This window comes from Heliangelus exortis, chromosome 1, assembly GCF_036169615.1.
Source record: "Heliangelus exortis chromosome 1, bHelExo1.hap1, whole genome shotgun sequence".
NCBI classification, from domain to species: Eukaryota; Metazoa; Chordata; class Aves; order Apodiformes; family Trochilidae; genus Heliangelus; species Heliangelus exortis.
Genome location: NC_092422.1, coordinates 39,530,514 through 39,550,805, shown reverse-complemented (window position 1 = coordinate 39,550,805; position 20,292 = coordinate 39,530,514). Strand labels below are relative to the sequence as shown.

Sequence of the window (20,292 nt, the reverse complement as noted above, 5' to 3'; positions counted from 1 at the left end):
TTCTGGTCATATTTGAAGATAAAGTTTACGTGTTGTTGAAAAAATATGGACCTCAGAAATTCCTTAGCTACTTGTATGAATAAAGCGATATTAAATAATGTTTAGATCAGAAGGCTTTCTCAAGCAGCCAAATTGAAAAACATCCCAAATACTCACCCAAGTATATACCCACATCTGAACTTTAAAAGTTTGAATTTTAAAATACACATGTAGATACATAACAGCTTATTAACCACCTGTTTCTGTAATATATTTGGCTGTGTTTGCTGGTGAGACGAGTAGGGCCCTGCGTACCATACCGCAGTCTGCCACAGTCATTATAGTGCAGGGGACTTGAGTATCAGGCTCAGGACCTTCCTTGCCACTTCTTTTTCTAAATCATGACAATCCAGGAGGAGGAAAAAGTAACAGTAAAGCAGAAACTTGAGTTGTAGGCTGGAATTGCTATGAGGAATTGCATTAAGTGAAAAATCTGAGAATTATTCCTTATTTACATTTGCCCCCCACACTTACACCAGTGCTTATATGAGACATGCATTTCAGATTTGTACAGTTTAAATTAATTGCTGTATAACAAATTAATCATTATAATCTTAGATGAGGTTCTATGAAAGAAGAAATTAAATGAGTTTGATTTCTGTTTTTTTGTGTGGTTTTTTTTTTTTTTTTTTTGTTTGTTTGGTTTCCTTATTTGTTGTCTTTTTTTAAATTAACATTTAATATCACAAGCATTATCTTGTGAAAATGATGCTACAGAACTAATCAATCTGTACTTTAGTTTACCAGACAACATCCAAAGGTTATGGCTTCCTGTAGAGAGAAGCTTTACAGCCTTCTGTGGGAAGAAGCACTGAAGCTTAATTTTTAAAAAATTTTGTAGCAAAAGAGAGTTTGTATTTTAGCAGCTCTGTGACCAGGTCATTACCCCAGTGAGACATGATATTTACAGGTGGTCTCAAAACCCAGTGGCCAGTGCCTGTCTAATATGGTATTTTTGGAAACACTGAACTGCTGACCTGGAAATGCAGTCACAGCCAAAAATTTGAGGCCTGCTGGTGTATTCATTAGTTGTACTGTATTTCAATATTCTTCCAAAGGATTGTTCTTTAAAGATGCTGGTTTTAGCTTGTCAGTATGTATATAAAAAAAGGAAGTATAGGTTATTGTATTGTTTAATGAGCACAGGATGCAAACCAAAGTTCAGAGGTGCACCATCGCTTTTTCTGTCGCCTAATTTAGGGACTATAACCAAATTGGTATTATGTATAACTTCATATCCTTCCTTTAAGGTAAAAATATCATTGGAAGCAATCCACATTATTGTCAATACCTTCTTAAGATCAAAACGTGCTCAATCTGTAATAGTAGAAGAAACTAAAATGAAATTAAAGCCTGTTAGTTATCCATCTTCTGATCTGATTTTTTGGGTTTTGATATGTTGTCTTATACTTGAAATAGCAGTTTTCTAAGTAATAGCAATCTGCCTATGCAGAATCTAATTATCACATACATGATAATCCTCATTGCACTTGGAGGTGTTAGAAGTCAGCCTGTGAGGACGGTTGGGAGGCTGGAACTGTTTGCTAATATTTACGCAGTCATGCGAAGAAATAAGGGAAAGCAACCTTGAGTCAAGCCACAATGTATTCAAAGGCACCTCTTTTGCCACCTCATTGCTTTCCCTGGGATGGCAGAGGCTCCTCAGGTCTGTTCCCTCTCTGTCTTCTTCCCACTGGATTATGCCTTCTGTCCCTCCCCATTGCTAGCCGAAAACATGACAAGAGTGAACTCATTTTCCATGTAAGGAGGCAAAGGAGACAAGAAGAGGCCCTTGGAAGCAAAGGTGGTAGCAATATTTACCTCAGCAGCTAGGGATTATTTGCTTATTTCATCTTTGCTGCTAAATTGCACTCCTCCTATGCTGGGCAGCAGCCTGGGCCCACTAGAATAGTAAGTTGTGCGGTTAATTCCTCTTGAGATCCATAAGACACTTCACACCTCTCAGAGCAGCTGAAAATCAGACAAGCAGGCACCTTTAAACTAATTACACTGAGGTTTTTCAAGCCTTCTCCATGGTCAGGGCAAGAATCTTGATTCAAAATGACTGAGGGTCTATTCTCCTCCTGTGGTATCAGTGGGTGAGGGCCGAGATTGTAAAACTGCATAAAACTTACCTGGTTTATTACCTTCTCGTTCACTTACATTAAATTCTCTTAAATTGACATCTCTGCTCCCTGGATTAGTCGTATGGGGTAAACAGCTTTTGTGAAGTTTGACATTGGCTTCTGTCTACTATCACCCAGGACAGGGTAAAAGGATCTGAGTGGGTAGCAGTGTGGTTTGGGGACTGCAAAAGATTTATCCTCCCTCAGGGAAAAGGGCAAAAACTTCTGCTTGTGACTTTGATTAAAGGCTCTATCTAGTTTTGAATTTTGAAGACTTTACTGTACCATTTCTCTAATTGCTTTTGACAAAGTTTTTTTTGTTTTGTTGAACATTCTTCTGTGGTGACTTACTAGATACCAAGTTAAGATTTAGGTGGATTTACAGAAGTAGCTATCTAAATAGGATGAGAAACATTTTACTTGAAAAAATTGACAACCTTCAAGAGGATGAAGCGTAAAGGAAGAGTAACAGTCTTAGACCCTAAAATAATGAACTATGTTAAATTTTGTTCCTACTTCTTTGCAGGCCTGACAGCAGCAGCTGCAGCAGCAGCAGCTGCCACCAATGCCGCCATAGCAGAAGCAATGAAAGTGAAAAAAATCAAATTGGAAGCTATGTCCAACTATCATGCAAATAATAACCAGCATGGAGCAGACTCTGAAAATGGAGATCTAAATTCAAGTGTTGGTGAGTCTCAGGCATCTCATATATTTCTGACATTAAATATCTCTGATATTTTATTATAATGGTGATCCTTCTGAATTATTCTCTGAAGGCCTTGGCTCGGTGTAAAAAGTTGCATATTTATTTTGCTTTTCTTACTGTCTTGAGCTTTATTTCTTATCTGACCTTTACAACAGTGTTCAGTGTTGTTACTATTACAAAAACATTCTTTTCTTTGCAGGTTACTTTTGCAGTCTCCAGTTAATGTTTTCCATGAAAGAAAGTGGTTTGATTGCTTAGAGTTCATTTTTCAAAGTACAGGTGGGGTGACAGATGATGGTGTCAAAGTGAAATTTAACAATGTCTCCTGCTCAGTGTGCTGGGTATCGACTTTAGGTAATTCAGAACACAAGCTTGAAAGCAAAATATTTCATACTTTCATGTGCCCTGTGACAAAAGGAAAACATACATACACAATAAATTATTGCCATGCTTTGCAGTTCCTCTAATATTTTATTTTAATAAACACATTTTTAAAATGTAGTTAACACGTTTTTCCATTTCTTAAGCAGCCATCAGCAACCCTTGTTCTTTCTCAAAAAAGAATTGTTTCAGTATACTTTATGCATTTGTTTGGACAATTTGTTTTGCTAAAGCATACTTCAAAGCTAGAGTAACTTTTTGTTGTTGTTGATTAAATCTTTAATCATCTGTGTGTGTCTGCTGTAAAATGTTTTGTTATGCCATTTCATTGTATTGGTTCCTTTTATCATGTTGAGACAGTATTAACTCAACAACAGAAATTCAATGACAAAGAGGTACATTCAGAAGACTGCAGGCAAGATCAGTGTATATTAGAAAAAAATGGCTCAAGATAGGGATTTTAAAATTTTATTATTATTTTGTCTTGTCTGTTTAGTTTTATTTATTTTTTGGTTTTTGTCTCCTAAATACATTTGAGTTGAGTCTTACAGAGTTATGTTTTAGCCTTAGCATAAGCAAATACGAGTTTGTGAACAGCATTTCTGTACAGTTTGCTAGGGTATTATTTAGAAATAATATGAATTGCAGTTCAAAGAACCAGTTCACCTAGACACATGCTATTTTACACAACAATATGTATCCATTACTGCTTAACTTGGTAACCAGATTTTTTGTACTACCTTTAAAAGAAAGCTTAAAAAATGCTTCTATGATGGTGAAGAATATAGTCCTGAATTAGCCATGTTAGTACTCAAATACCAACATGTGCAGCCAGTAGAATGTTAGAGGAAAAATTGTCCTCTTGGAGAGGGAACAAGACAGGTAGAGAGAAGGTGCCTTTGAAATCTGTGAGGAGGAGATACGTACAAATGAAGTGGAAGGGCCAGGTGGCCCCCTGACATACTGGAAGAAAAATGAAGTTATGAGAAAGAGTAAAAAAATGTCAATGCAAATTGAGAGGATAAAGAGTCTATACTAGAACTAGAAGCTAGTTTAGATTTGAATTTCAGGCTTAGTTGAATGCATTACATGAAATAAAATGTTTAAATTCTGGATTATGTGACTGTTGTTTTCCTTGGCAGTTCCAGAGCCAAAGCACTTTTATGTCCCTGGAAATGGAAAAGTTAGCAGGTGAAAGGTAAAGAAAACTCTGTGAAGTATTTGTAGGAGAGTAGATGGAGAGAACAGCTGAATTTCTGCTAAATTAAAAAAAATACATCTACTTTCAAATCATTGTTGGAGGCATAATTTAGATAGCTAATCTGCTTTTATTCAGTTTAATCATTTTCCATGTTTAAGAAAATATATTCTAGCTATTTAAGTTAGTGAAGCGAGATTATTTATTGTCAGTGTCAAAATTACCTCTCAGCCCCTTAACTTACTTGTTAACTTCAGTTAATTTCCTGATCAAGCTGAATGAAGAATTAAGTTAATTTTGTTAAGAAAAAAAATAGCTCTTCTGAGTAGAGTGAATAGCATTCCAGTGGTCTCTGTTCCATAAGGAATGGCTCTGGAAATACAGGTCTGAGCATCCAGTCTTGAACTTTATTCTTCCTCTGGAAATTTTTGCAAAACCAGTTTGAATTTATTTGTTTCTTTTGTAATAAGTCTAGTTTCCAATATCAGTTATTCCTGTGGAGTCAGAGAAGTGATTCCCACTACTATTAATTCCAAGGTATGATTAAGTTCATTAAGACTTAAGACTCTGCTTATAAGTTTCATTTTAAAAAATTATCGTATCGTATTATCTTGGCAAGAACTTGTATTTCAAAAGTGTTGCTTTGTAGTAGGTGTTTGCATTTATTTTTCATTATAGTTTTTTCAGCGTTTTTTATGTCTTTTCAAATAATTATTATCAAGTCCATATATCATTAATGATTTAAATGATGTCTTGTTAGGCATGAATTTGACATGTTTCATTGCTGAATGTTGACAGGAGGAAGGAATAAAACAAAAGTACATGACCTGATCTTGGTTTGTGTTTTAAATTATATTATGTGCCTGGCCAAACTGAAAAAGCATAAACCAACCAGCCAATCAGCCAGGCCAAAAGCTTAATCTATACAACTTAGCTTATATGTAACAGGCATTATAGAATACTACTTGACATGAGTTGATCATACCATTTTCTTTGGTGTTCCAGTGCCTGTCTAAAATAAGATTTAAATGGAGTTTAATTGTCAGGTTTCTTTCTGAATTGTCTTGCTTTTTGGTTTTAATCATGTGCTTAATGTGAATTTTAGAAGTAATTTCTGTAGATGAACATCATATAATTACACTCAAATATAGTGACTTGGTCCTTTAAAGCATTGTCCAAAAGGTTAGTGAATGAAGGGAGTTAAAGGAAGACAATGATAGCGATAAGTAATTATTTTATATCCCTCAGTTTTATATGGTAACCTTGATCTTGCATTCTCCCACCAGAATTATCATTTTAGAAGGGGGAAAAAAAAGAAAAAAAAAAAAAAATTTACAGAGGAATCAGAGTGAGGTATTAGCACACTGAGTAAAATATATGGCTTCAACGCCTTTCTCCCCCATCTACAATCAATTGGATTCTTTTAGTTTAATATTTACTTGCTAAGATGAGATGCTAGTCTGCATGGTGATAAACAGCCTGCTACTGGCATCTGAAGGTGACCTGTCAGTTCATATGGACAAATCTCCTGCTTACTGAAATGTACAAAATAAATCATTAAAGCAGGCAGGTGCTCATTCCCAGATTTAAATCACCATAGATTTATGATTTGAATTAATGCTTCATTTGGTCATAGAAATAGATGCTGAGACAAATGATATGCAGTGGTTGAGGCTTCCATACTGTAGCCATCCTAATATTGATTACTGAGATGTCTTTGCAATCTCTTGTTTATATCAAGTACTGTCTTGTGACAGCTTGGCTGATATGAGCTACATTGAAGATAAGAAGGAAAAATGTCCTGGGTTCTTTTCAGTGGCAATTCTATGTACAACATGCAGCATAGATAAATTATTGGTTTTTTGTTTAAAAAATAATTCCGTATCACAGCAAACAAACAAACAAAAAAATTATGCTGTGTGTTGTTTTTTTTAAAAAAAATCTAAATCCAGAATTGAAAGAAAGAGTGTAACAAGGTCAAACTTTAAATTTCATTTAAGAGGTTCTGCTCTGTGTCATATTAATATCGGAGGATGATATTAGGACCAGTTGTGTATTTACCATGTAATACTCCAAAGCTATAGGTAGGTAGAACTGTCTAATTATGTCCTTGCTGCTTAAATACTTACTGCCTTGCTATTATACTTCATTAACCTGCAGCAGCAAAAGATAGAAGCCTTTGAAAATAAATATGTTTAAAGCTATTTCTGTGAGCTAGTCTTTGCTATCTATAACTTGATAGGAAGTGAAGAACAGTCCCTATACTTTTGCTTCCCAAACATTTTATATAATTAAAACACTATGCATACACTTCAGGGAATACTCAAAGGATTTGTAAAGACCTTTGCCACTTGCTGAAATCTGACTCATAAAACTTGTAAACAACTATCAACAATAGTAAATTACTTGCTTAGTAGGAAATGAGTTCATATCTATTCAAAATGCAATCTCAAAACAGATGTCCCAAGAAAATGTCATTGTTTAAACTACATTCATCCAAAAAAAAAATGCTATTATTTCTTTAAGGAAGTGAAGCAATCATGGAGACTTTGGTGTTCTCTGTTTCTAAACACAGTTAGGAAATACAAGGCAACATTTTACACTTGGCTAGCACTTTAATCCATAAACAACTACAAAATGTTTCAAAAATTAAGAGGTTTTCTTGGCATGTTAGATTTCCTTTTCATCTGCATTACCTTGCAATATTTAAAATTATGAGACAAATGCAAGGTTTCCTGTGATTTGTTGTTCAAAAGTAACGGTTGCTTGCATTTTTTTTTTTCATCCAGAATCAGAGATAAAATTATTTAGGTGAAATTATTTTTCTCCAGTGACCTTGCCCAATAATAGAACAGTACAAAATGTAGTCATTTCCTTTTTCTAAACACACGTGTCTATTTTGAAGGAAAGAATTACTTTTATGGTTTCAGGAAAAAGTCTTGTAGACCTTGAAAAAGCAAATAAAAGGAAACAGAGAATGCAGGCCACTGAGCACAGCTCTGCAGTTGCACATCTGATTCTCTGCCTTGGCAATGTTAATGAACCTCAAATCCTCCCTATAATTAGATGAGGGAATTGCTTATATTTTCAAACAGATGATGCTGCTATAATGAAACGATTGACAGGGAACTTAAGAGTGTCTACAGTAGTCGTTTGGTTTCCGGGTTTTGGATTTTTTTTTTTTTTTTTTTAAGTGTAAAAAGAAGATTGGCTGTAGATACAGGTCCTGGGAGAGGTAGTAATTTACACAGAATGCTATGACAGGTGTCTTAGTATAGCAAAGAAATAACATGGAAGAGAAAGGAATGATGGGCAGGTACGGCAGTTTTTTGGGAGGGGGTGTCCTGTGCTTATTCTGCTTGGGTTCTTTAAAAGGGGCCGAGACTCAAGAGATGGATCCGGATTGAGTGCACAGCTGTAACTGCTGATGAGCTAATTGCTCCTTATCTCTCAGCCCCATTCATCTTCATTTTTTACCAATTACTGAGAATTATCTGTGTTCTCAGTTGGATATGAGAGTTAATCCTTTTTGGTTAAGCTGGCAGTACTGTGAGCGGATTCCAAATCATAGGGTGAAAAAGCCAGAGCAAGCTTGTTCTCAAACTCTCTCCAGTTCAATGACAGTATCACTAGTTCATAAGAATTTTTCTATTGTTTAATAGATTAAACACTGATTTTATTTTATTTTTTTACTTCAGTACTTTTTTAAATATGTATTTTTCTTTCAGTGAAAGCTGAACGTGTATATTCCTAGGTGAATGTATGTGCTCCCTTTCTAAAAATACTCACTCGCAAAAATGAAAATAAGATAAAGAATAACTTCAGACCAGAAAGATTATTTGCAGTATTTCAGTGTTTATTGAATGATACAAAACACTTCTATTAACTACAAGACCGCATGCAACTTTGACATCCTGGGACATAAGACAAACACTTGTCAGTGACATATATCTACTTTTGTAAACTTCTTTGAGATCTGTGGATGAAAAGTGTTGTCTAGGTTCTAACAAAGGCATAATCATATAGCCCTGAGGACAAATGTGCTATGTTGAGCACATCATATTTCAAGCTAAAGCAGTTCTTTCATAAACCTGTGCTTTGGGAATGCACATAATGCCAGAAACAGATCATTTTGTCATAGTCAGGTCACTAAACTTTGATTTGGAGTTTTACTTGTCTTCATAATGGCATGGGATAAAAATAATCTTGAATTTCATAGCTAATATATAATGTCAGTCTATATATAGTATATAATTCCTCTGGATCTGCTTCCCTAGCCTTTAATTGTGATTGTTAAATTTGCTAAAGAAGGCAGTGAATCGGATGTTACGATCTAAACAGCAGTGAGTAAATTAAGGGAATTATTTGCAAAGATTCAGTATTTCATGTTGGACAGTCAGTTTCTTCATACCGAAGAGTGTTTCATCTAGATTAAACCCTCTCTGTGGAATTCATTGGAACAAATGTAGAAATTTGCATCTGAGTTAGTCACCTTAGACTCAACAGACAGAAATAGACAATTGCAGGAGTGATCCATCTCATCCCAAAGTAGATAACAAAAGTAGGTCACATAAATTGCAGGTGCTTAGTCGTGCAACTACTGAGTTGTAGTTACATAAAGAAAGTTAAACAGTGAATCTCACTCTCCATGTGTGCAATTCATGTTTTCTGGCATAAGATTTGAAGGAGTTAACAGGTCTTTGCCAAGACAGTGAAACAGTAATGGTAAAATTGTGCCTGAGACACATTGGAATGGAAAAGAAAAAATAAATAAATCTACTCTTCCGAAACAGCAGGTGAGAAGTTTAGGTATTAGTGAGACATACTGAGAGAACAGGCTTCTAAAACTGCAGAAGCAAAAGCGTCCTACATGACATTTGTGCTGTGGGCCTGCTATGAAGCTGTATCGAGTTCATGGAAAAATTCAAATGATTAAGTCTATCTTGTCAGCAAGATTAAAAAGAAAAAAAAAAAAAAAAAGTTATTTATAATGTTTGATCACATTTACTTTATTTCCTGTTCCCTGCAAGATAATCCTAATTGGATAAATAGTCAGATAATTTAATCTTCAGTGTGATTTTTTTCAAAATACATGCTTTATTGTTATGGCCATTTTCTTTTTCAGTAGTGCCTTGTATGAAAATAATGAAATTGTTAAGCTTTTATTCAGCTTTGTCTCATCATTACTTGTTATCGGCTGTAAATATACTTAAACATAATACTGTGGATGTGCTATATTAAGAAATGTAAGCTTAATGCATACATTATTTTGCTAAGTAGTTATGCTAGTCTACAGGATCATCTTTCATGAATATTGACTAGAAGCTGCATTTTAAAAAGAAAACACTGAACTTTGTAATTGTTAGTTAAATGTTAGAAAATAATGTCTATGATGGAATATGTGGCAGCTGAACCTCTCATGTGAGTTAAATGATTATCATGAAGCTATGTATCTTTCCTGTTATAGGCATGTAAATGAGCTTTATTATGCATCAAAAATACTTTCTGTAGAGCTACATAAACATTGAAGAAATACAGAATTATTGTTTTCATTCATAGATAATACAAAGGACCAAAAGGAAAGCTTTTTCATTTTTGGAATGGAGTTTTTAAAGTATATTCTTTTCTTACTGTAATATTTCTGTTCCAGAGTGATGTGAACAGGGCAACATCTCATTTTGGGCTTAAAGATAACTTGATAAATCCTGCAAGTTTTCTTTTAATTAGGTTATCCCATGGGGAAAAAAAAAAAAAAAAAAGGAGTCTCTTTGTACACATATGATGTCTGCCCATGCTATATTGTCGGTGTTCAAAGAAACACTTTTGGAGTTTCTCCAGGTAATGAGGAAAGGCAACCACAGTACCTAAGTCAGGCAGACACTTTAGGAAATTTTCTTAAATCAAGTCTGTGCATGTAGAAGATTGCATACTGTGGCAGTTCTTAAAAACTACATTTTATAGGCCTTTTCCCATCAACAATGTCAGCAGGATCTACATGTAGGTACATTGCCCTTGTCTCAGGGTTTGCATTCGAGTTTTACAGGTTTAACTTTTTATGATTAGGAAATCCATTAACACATATATGTGATAAACCAGATAAATAAAGAACATACTGCTTCAACAATCAAAATGTGAAATCACTACATCTTTTTTATTAAAAGAAGTCATGTGTACAGCAGAGGGAGGGCACAGTCAAGCAAGGGAAGGATACAGTCCTATGAAGAGGGAGGCGATTTATCCTAGATGTCAGATTTTCTCCTTATTTTCTTTAAGCTTATCATGTGGTAATACAGGTAAGGCACTGAGCGTGCTGTTAGGCTGTACCTATTAGGTACAGACATTAGGTTTTCCATTTGCAGCCCTGTCTTGACTTCTAGGCCAGTTTGTATCTTAATAACCACAGGACTACATAGTTCTGTAGAAAACCAGCTCTTTCTTTTTTTGCATATTTTTCTGTGAGGCATAATGATCATCTTCTTCTTAGCTATGCTTGCTAGGCTGTTTGTTTTAATATTAACAAAAAAAAAAAAAAAAAATTACAATTAAAGCTATGGAGAGGAGAAAGTAGTCCAAGACCTGTGTAACTTCTCTGTTCACATCAAGGATGAACCTTCACGACCTTTTAAAAACCGAGCTTTTGCACAACCTTATCCAGTCTTTTACGCTGCAGAAGCAATTGAGCCATTTCACTGAACCTGGCCCTTTCCCTTCTTGCATGAAAAACAAAAGCTCCTGGAGTCAACAGTACTGTAAAGTGCATCCCTGTGCCTCTGGTGAGGTGCAAGGAGGCAGCTGTTGCACAGCTGACCCTCTGGGTATCTTAATTGCATACTAACTGATCAGCGTGCTTGAAAAAAGAAACCTGAACAGCATAAAACACAACCAGCAGTACCTTGAAAAATCTCAGTGTTTTTGACACTGAGGATGGAGACAATAGGGATACTTGACGGACCAGACAGGAGGGAGCAGACAGGATTTTAAGATGGTTTTCTTTAACAGCAGGCCATAAGCGAGATGCAGACCCTTGCATTTATTCAGTGCTGAGAGAATTACTAGTTTGATAACGACTAGGAATGTTGTTATTAAAACAGTATGTGCAGTTCATTTTCAACAGTTTTGAATTAGAGTCTGCACTAATGAAACGGATACGGTTTCTTTCACAAAGGGCAGATCTGTTAGTTAATATAGCTGCAGCAGTGCCTTGTGGACCATGCCTTTAGCTCTATTTGTATTTCACAGCATGATAAGCAAAGAGTGTTGATTTTCAAGGATCCTGCTGATGAAAGGTAATGGCATTATTACATCTTTATCTCAAAAACAGAACTGCATGGTAAATGACTATTTTTTCTCCCCCCATCTGCCCTCCCCCCCACCCCCCCTTTTTTTTTTCCTCTTACACAAAAGGGTTTTTTTTTGTTAGAATCCTTTTTTTATTTCTTTGAATCATTTTAGCCTTGGAAATGATATGTTATTATTTAATGTCTGCACAGCAAGCCTGAGAGCACCTAATAGCGAATGGATTGGAAGTGAAGTGCCTCCTGCTCACAGATATGGATCGGCTCAGTCACACGCTGTACCAGCTGTCATCTCAGCCATACTGCTGTGATTTAATTAGTCTGTTTATGTCCTTTCTAATAATATTTCCATCTCTATGAAAGGACAAATGCGACAGGGACTTTTTTTCCTCTCTGGTTCTGCAGACTGAAGAATGTGGCCTACATCTGATATGCTGAAAAGCAGGATTGAATCGCTATTCCTGTCACTTCAAGCTGTTGATAAATTGTTCAGCCAAGAAGTGTACTTACTTCCTTGGGGTCATTTGTGGGCTAGAGGCCTGTAATCTTCATGGGGGGGGGACCGCAGATAGTGGTTTTCTCTTCAAGGGATTGAGGCATATTAGGTTGATGAGCTTTCCAAAAGGTTGAATTTAAAAAAAAGAATTTAAAATTGCTATAGTTGGATTTGAAGAAAAGGTTTAGTTGTACTTTCAGTCCTGTGACTATTTCAAGAGCACTACACATCATACCAGGTCATCAATATATTTTTTAAAAAACAATATTCTGTTCTAAGTGCATACGATTTTTTTTTAATAACTCTGTTTATACTGATCAGAATTCTAGCAGTTTTATGAAAGAACAGTGTTGCAACTAGAGGCTATTTTCCTCCCATATATTTCCATTGCAAGATTCTCACAGAAATCACGTAAAATGCCTAGAAATATTTACATAAAGAAAAAAAAAATTAAATTGTTTGGGCTGTTGTCTTTGGTTCTGGCCCCTAGGTGTGCAAATGCACATCTTTTTTCTGGTCTTTCCCTCTTTGTCACTCTGAAAAAAATCCTTAGAAATGACAGTATTTGGTGCTTTCATGACTGTTCATAGTGATAAAGGTGATCATCTCCCATCTCTTTCTTGCTGATCAAAGAGGAGAAAGCAATCTTTGCAATAAGAGAGAATGCTTTGGCATTTCCCAGCATGAGGTTTTGTAGGCTGTTGTGAAGGAGGCAGGTATTTCAAGTTGGGGGTACCAGCTGTCCACAGAGATGCCTAGGATGGCATCAGGGAGAAGTAACCTCTTTTGATCTCTTCACTGCTGCAAAATGTGAGTTTTTCAGTGTTCGTTTTTACTCTTTCTTGCTCTCTGATATGTCTGTCAATGACAGAACCTGTATACAGTTTTCTCCTTAGAAGAGAAAAGCCCCATGGTGGTTTTTCTTTCTTTCTTTTTTTTTTCTTTTTTATTCCCCTTGTCTTTTTTTTTTAAGGTGAAGACCTTTCATATGAATATGGAGTGCTGCAGACCTTGATGCAGCCTTGCCATAGACTCTCTCAATGCAGATCCAAACTGCAGACATTGCCTACTAGAGTGGGTGCAGTCTCTTTGCCATTGAAAGCCTCATGAAAAATTGCCTGTAGGTAGATTTTAGAGAAGGCATGCTTCAAAAAGTACACATTAGTACAGAGTAATAGGACTTTACATGACTTGGATTAATTTAGTTTTAGATTACATTTGACTGTTTTCTAATTTATTTCTTAAACTACAACAGGACTGCAACTACTGTTCACAGGAAGAAAAAAATCTGGTTATAAATTTGATTTTGCTTCACTTCATATTGAATTTTGGCTTTTCCAAGATGAGAGAGGCCTACTCCAGAATAGCTTAGAAGTGAATAATTCAGGCATTTTGAACTTTGGGGTGTCATATATTTTCTTAACACTATATTTTTACACAAAAAAGAGTTTCTCTGTCACTGCAGTTCCCACATCCAAAGCCTTCTTAGTACAGCGCCCCAGTTGGAAAACTCAGTCTCAAGTCTCATCTCAAATTTCATAATATTACCTCATCTCAGCAATCAGAAGAGAGTGCATTGCTTAGGTAGATACATAAATGGATGAGCTTTATTGTTAGACAACTACGGATTAAAAAAAACAAAACAAATGCATGGGCAGAACTTCTGGTTTGCAGTCTTGGATCAAGGGGACAAATGTTTATTAATATCCTCAATATTTTGTATCCCATTTTTAGCTCAATACATAAATAGGACTGATTAAGTTATCTTGACAGAAATATTTTGATGATAGCAAACAAACTTAGCAGTAAGCATTTGACAGCATTATTTATTAATATGATAAATGAATTGTGAGATGTGTGATTGTGTGATGATGCATTCATTTACTTGTTCCTTTTTTTCTTTTACTAATCTCTGTCATGTTGGATTTATAAATGGAACTGAGTGACCTTTGAAACTGTGATGGAAATGAAGAGATAAACACAACTTGAAAGGACAAACCAATTAATATAAATGTGTTAAACATAAAGAACTTATTTCAATCAATTGCTATCTATGTAAACCTTTGGGCCCTTAGCTAAGTGAAAATAGAGCAAACAGATTATGTGACACAGGGACAAAATGGACATTTTACTCTTGTGTTCTGTAGCAGGGATATCATCCAAAATATAACACAACAGGAAGACCAAGGTGTGTGCTTCATTGTGCTGCAAAGTCCACTGAGAAGTTACAGTTCTTAAAAATTATCTTATTCTGATAATCCAAATGCCTTGTGATTGTGTTCTTAATATTATTTTTTATCTTATTTATCTTATTTCTGTATTCTGGTGAATACTTTGCTCTTTCCAAGGCTTATAATTGAACTTCTAAAACACATGTGCAATATACTTTTAAAATATCCCAATCCATGAATTTCTAAATAGAGTATTCATTTATTCTATAGTTGCCTTGTAATGATGAAAACATTTATCACCCTGGAATCAATACAAATGTCTTGGGCATCCTTTAAGAAAATTACAGCATCTCGCTCAACCTTATTTTTTTTTTTTTTTTTTTTTCTGAAGAATGAACCTTTTGTTATATACATTTTAAACTGCCTGCGCATATTGTTCTCTTTACAGGCCTAATTAGAGAATATGATCAATTTAATATAAAGGTTTCAAAATACCTCTGTTGATGCACAACAAGGAAAAAAAAAAAAAAGAAAAAAAAAAAAGAAAGAAATACAAGCTTGACATTTTAAAACACTTGCATTTGAAAGACTTTCACTACTAATTGATTTTTAAAAGAGTTCTGTGGAAAAGTGAACTCAGAAATGTTTGGAAGTGCTTTGGCAGCATGCCAGAACATTTAGTACAAAGAATAACTAGACAGTTTCTGAGGCCTTACTACAACCAAAAAGATATGTTCTTTGCCTTTCTCAATCTAATTTGGTATCCCAGCTGTACAGTTACAGATTATGCTGGGTATTTTCAGTATCTTGTGGACATCTTTAAGTGATCAGTTGGCACAAGGCAACAACTTCCCTGCTGTCACAGGCAGGGTTAGGCATCACAAGGGTTTTTAAGTAGTGAGATTTTCTTTGAGCTTCCTAAAACAAGCCATAATAATGACTCAAGGTTCATTTCAATATTTTAGGTGGCATTTTGGGCCTATTTTTCTGCTAATAGTATTTTTCAGCATGGATAGACTGGGCCAAAGTCTGTATTTTCTATTTGTCTTTAGTAGAGATAATAGTTCTGTGTGGAGTGAAAAAGAGGGCAGATAATATCTTATATTCTGTAATAATTTTCTGTAAACTTACCTTTTAGCTCAGATGATATGACATTGCCAATTCTATAATGTTTTAGAGTTCTTTTCTAGTTGACTGGAGTTCAAACAAAAATCCTCCTTTTTTGTGGAGTATGCACTTTGAAAACCTACATGGACAGCTGAAATATTAATGGAAATTACATCCATTCTATTTTGGAAAAAGAGCAGACCAAATGATAACGGGTAACATTGACCAAAAGCAATTACTTTAAAAGGATACTGCTAAGTATCTGAGAAAAATGATTCCTTTGACTAGTTGTTTGTCAGGCCCTGTGTGGTTTTTATTGATTGCTCTTGAATATATAGCCCCCATGATTGAAAACGCTGCTGGTAATGTCCTTCTTTTTATCGTGCTGAGAGTATCTTATTGAGAATAATAAGAAATAAATTTATACAGAAAACAAATACACATTTGAGCTTTGAATTAGCCAAAAGTGGACTATAGATTAGCTACAATATTAATTTTCTAGCGTGTCTCCTTCTCTAAAGCTAGTGTTCAGAATTGGATTACAAAAAATCAAGCCTTAAAAGTTACATATTAAGTATTTGTTTATTATGTGGTTTGTTCCCTCCCCAATATCTGAGCACAATAAATCACCTTCTGCTATGAAGTATACTAAGCTTGAAAAGAGTCATAGGTAGGAGTTTAGCTGGTACTGTTTCATTTATGTGAATACTTTATCTAACTGCTAACTGTTTTTACTCCACAATGGAAAACTTAGCTTCATGTGAGTTGCTGACATCTCAAAATATCCCCAGTCTATTTAAATGGACACTTGATTAGGATGTTCAAGTGAATGAAGACAGACACAGAAATGGATTTAAGCAGCAGGGTTGCAGTTTTATTAACTTAATGCTGCAAAGCTTCAGGAAAACTGAACATCTCCTCAGGCTCCACAGCTAAACAGGTCCACAAGAGGATGGATAAAGTTTGTAGGATTCAATTTATTGTAAAATTCAGTTCTTCTTTTCAAAGTCTTTTACTGTGTCTCTATACTTCCTTCTTCCCATAGCAAGGAGAAAGTTACCAAAGGGAGACCTGTCTGCCTTTTGGAGATGTACAAGTTGGCCAGCAAAATTCTGTGTTTCATTTCTTGTTGTGATGTTTACTAGCAGTCCTCCAAAGTAAAGAGAGAATATCTAGGGCTTTGCATTACTTCCAAATTTTCCTGTCAATTGAAGTAAAACTCTTAAGATGCTTTAAAATCCATTAAGGAAAAAATCCTTCATGACTCTGATAGTAATTGTTCAGTCAGTCCTGAGGCATACTTAGGGAAAAAAACCCAACCTGACATTTCTAGTTCCCATGCTCCATTTACATGGAGGGGAAATTACGAAAGCAGACAGATGGAAGATCTGGACATAAAAAGATCTGTTCAGAAGTTTAAATTAGCAAGTGGGGAGTCAGGAACAGTAAGATATGAAGGTTTGGAAAGAAAAATCCATCTTTTCTACCAGAAGACTGAAGGTGTAATCCCAATATATGGGGTGAAAACAGGGACTCTTACAGATAACATTTCTATAAACCCTGCAACTCACAAAAAAACTTAATTAGACATCATTTTAAGGTAATTTTTAAGACTTGTGTCCAGGATTGTTGTATTAAATCTCTTTTCTCCTCCCTGGGATCACTTGCTTGTTTGTTTTTTTCCTATACAGTCTTTATTACATTAGGTCAAATATTTCCTTAATGGTTGAGAAACAATCCTTTTGGAATCCATATTGTTCATTCTGGCTTAGGAGCCCCCACTCACTTTGTTTTTGGAGGTGTACCACAGGAAGGTTGTTGCAAATATGCAGGCTTTTTCAACAGTTGTTTTTGTATATAGATCAGAATTAGCAGTATTTCCTTCATATGAAAAATAAGGCAAGTAATTTTTTATTTATTCATGAATGTAGTATATGGAGTAATGATGCCATGCATGCCAACAGCACATTTTTTTTTTTTTTTTTGTACTGCTCTCCCAAACTCACTTTGTTACTTCTGGGCAAAGTATTATACCGCATGGGTACTGTGTTACTTATAGGACTGCAAAACCATATGGTCAGTTTATGGGTTTAACCAGTAAATCTTAATGAGAACGCCCTGGCTGCATGTCAGACCATGACAGCAGTAAGGTAGCTGTGCACCCAAGTCCCTATTACCAACAGTTTCTAATGTCTGGTCCTGAAGAAAGCCCTCCTGGGTGGGCAGAGCTGAGCTAGACCTTAAGTTCTGCTGTTGAGTAGATGCTGAGGACCAGCATAAAGAATACAGGTAAGTGGCACTGTAGGAATCAGCTCAGGTGTGGCTGAACCTGTTAGTTGTTGGTACAGCAGTGCTGGCCAGATGTCGTAAATATAGCAATGAATAATATTCTGCAGCAATTCTTTTAGGGATCATTCATTTAAAAAAAATAAATAAAAAATTGCAGTGGACTTACTTAAACATCACGTCTGAGATTGCAAGAGAGCCTAGCCTGCCTTTGTGACTTTCTAATCTCAATAAGCACAGCTAAGTTACTTCTGCCAATGTGGATGAGATGTTCTGTGTCTGATAATGATTTTGTATCTGTGTGTGTGTGTGTGTGTGTGTATATTTTTTTTTTTTTTTTTTTTTTTTTTAAAAGATAGGGGCTAGATAGAACTGAAGTTACTTGCAAGCCTTACGTCACCTCATGAGAGGGGTTATGTGGCAGATAGAACTTCTGCTGTATAGGTATGGCAATCAGGCTCCCCTCACCCTCTCTAATCCAAAACTGAACTCCTTTGGTGCAAGCTGAACCTTTAACTGAAGGAGGAGGCATGAAGAGAGCTCTTTCTTGACATGCAGAAGTCCTGTCTAATGATCAGTGACAGGGGAAGTGGTGGGAAATGATGAGGAAAGAAGAATTCAGGGAAAAAAGAGAGCAAGAGGGAAAGAGAGATCATGATGGGAGAGTGCTGTTTAGTTAAGGGTATTTTTGAATGTGCTTCTCCTTTTGTTTAGTGACTGGGAAGCTGTTCTGTCTTATTGTTGTTTCTGCTGGGTTTTCATCAAGATGTACATAGGATAGGCTAAGACTCTGGATTGTCTGTCTTCTGTTTATCTTCATATGGAAAAGCTAATTTGCCAAATCAACAGATGTGAATAGCTGGGAGTGTCATTAAACTTACTTTATTTGTGTTCCCATTTTTTTTTTTTTTTCCGTGGCCAGCACTGTATGTGTGATCTCACCAAGAACTGAATTTTTAGCTATTGACATGCCAACCCTGTCTCAGTTCTGGAATACTCCTTTATGATGTCACCACCCTCTTCCTGTTTTGTTGTGGCATGACACAATATTTGCAGTGTTCTCTTCCCCCTCTGACTCTCTTCCCTTGATAGTAATTTTTGAAAAACAGTACACTTCCCTATTGCAGACACAGTTGCTGACAGCTGTCGGTGTATCAGATGAGCTCTGTAGGACAAAGCTTGGTACTCCTGTAGCCACATGATTTTCTGCAAAAGTCTGCTTTCGATTTTCAAAAGGTTTCTGTTTTGTTCTTATCATGATGTTCACAACTGCAATACAGCTGTATTGTCTCATGGACAATATGCCCAGCTTATAGCTAGGTAGATGAAAAACTGGATGTGAGGCAGGAGAGCTTGGTAGACTTACAATATGTGGAGCAAGTGGGACACTGAAAGCTGGGGAGTCCAGTTGCAAGTTTTCTTCTGTGCTGGTATCAGGATAGAAAGATGATTTGTGCAGAGCTCTTTTAGAGGCTGAGGGCTGTTACAGCCAAATTATCTGGGGAGCACAGAGGGAAATAATGCAGGATTAATTGTTAAAAATAACCATGAGTTTTTCGTCAGTGATATTCACTGCAGTGAGTCATGACTGAATACGTTTGTGCAAGAGTGGGAAAGAAGGGATGAAGAGTATTTTAGAGACAATAATGAATTAATGTTGCCATGGATTTTGTGGCTGCTGCTGCAGAATTTAAGAGTTGTCGCCATGGAGTTAGGGCTGTTGTGTGCAGAAGAGGACGCAAAGGACCTGTCTTGCAATGACTCCCTGCACCAGAGGTTGGCTCTAGGGTGTTTGGACTTTAACTTATACTGATACAAATAATATTCTGTTTAATACCTAGAGACAATAGTCAGATTACATTACTGCTTCCATCCAGATTCAAGGGAAGTAATGGTGGAGTTAAGTAATGAGTGAAATCTTAGATACATAAGAAACAGTCGAAGATAATTTATAACATGTCTGTAAAGGGGTCACCTTAGACATAAGTGTAACTGAGAAGCTTTTCAAAAGTCCAGACTTAAAAATTGTATTCATTTAAGCAGTGAGAAAACTACCTGACTGTCCCCAAACCAAAAACCTCTATTAACTCTTTCATATTAAGGTAGAAATTATTCATTTCCTATTCAAATGATGAGTTCTTTATTTTGTTCATTATACCCAGTTAATACATATATAGCTTGTGTTGTTACCACTTGCAAAGTTATTGCAAAGTTTTGTTCCATTTTTATGCTGTAACATGATAAATGAAGTAGAAATTAGTAATATTACCTTTTTGTGTGTATGAAGGAGCGAAATTTGTAGTACATAGCTAATTATTATTATTTTTTTACAAAGTCTGCATTTTACTAAATTGGTCTAAATCTTGACTTTTGTCTAAGATTCTTCATCCTTACCAATAGCCATTGACAATTTATGTTAAAACAGACAAAGGCTTAATGGGAAGGCTTTTTTTTTTTTTTTTTCCACAGTCATAATCCAAAATAAAG

The 20,292-nt window shown here is 35.6% G+C and overlaps 1 protein-coding gene across 5 annotated transcripts in view; it reads left to right on the top strand.

The window, feature by feature from the left end:
* The window catches only part of DACH1 (dachshund family transcription factor 1), a 352,846-nt gene that overhangs the window by 183,634 nt on the left and 148,920 nt on the right, over window positions 1–20,292 (top strand). For all 5 annotated transcript variants that reach the window (XM_071740653.1, XM_071740635.1, XM_071740663.1 and 2 more), the window contains exon 3: window positions 2,692–2,853. In XM_071740653.1, coding sequence (XP_071596754.1) covers window positions 2,692–2,853 — 162 coding nt within the window. The remainder of the gene's footprint in view (window positions 1–2,691; window positions 2,854–20,292) is intronic.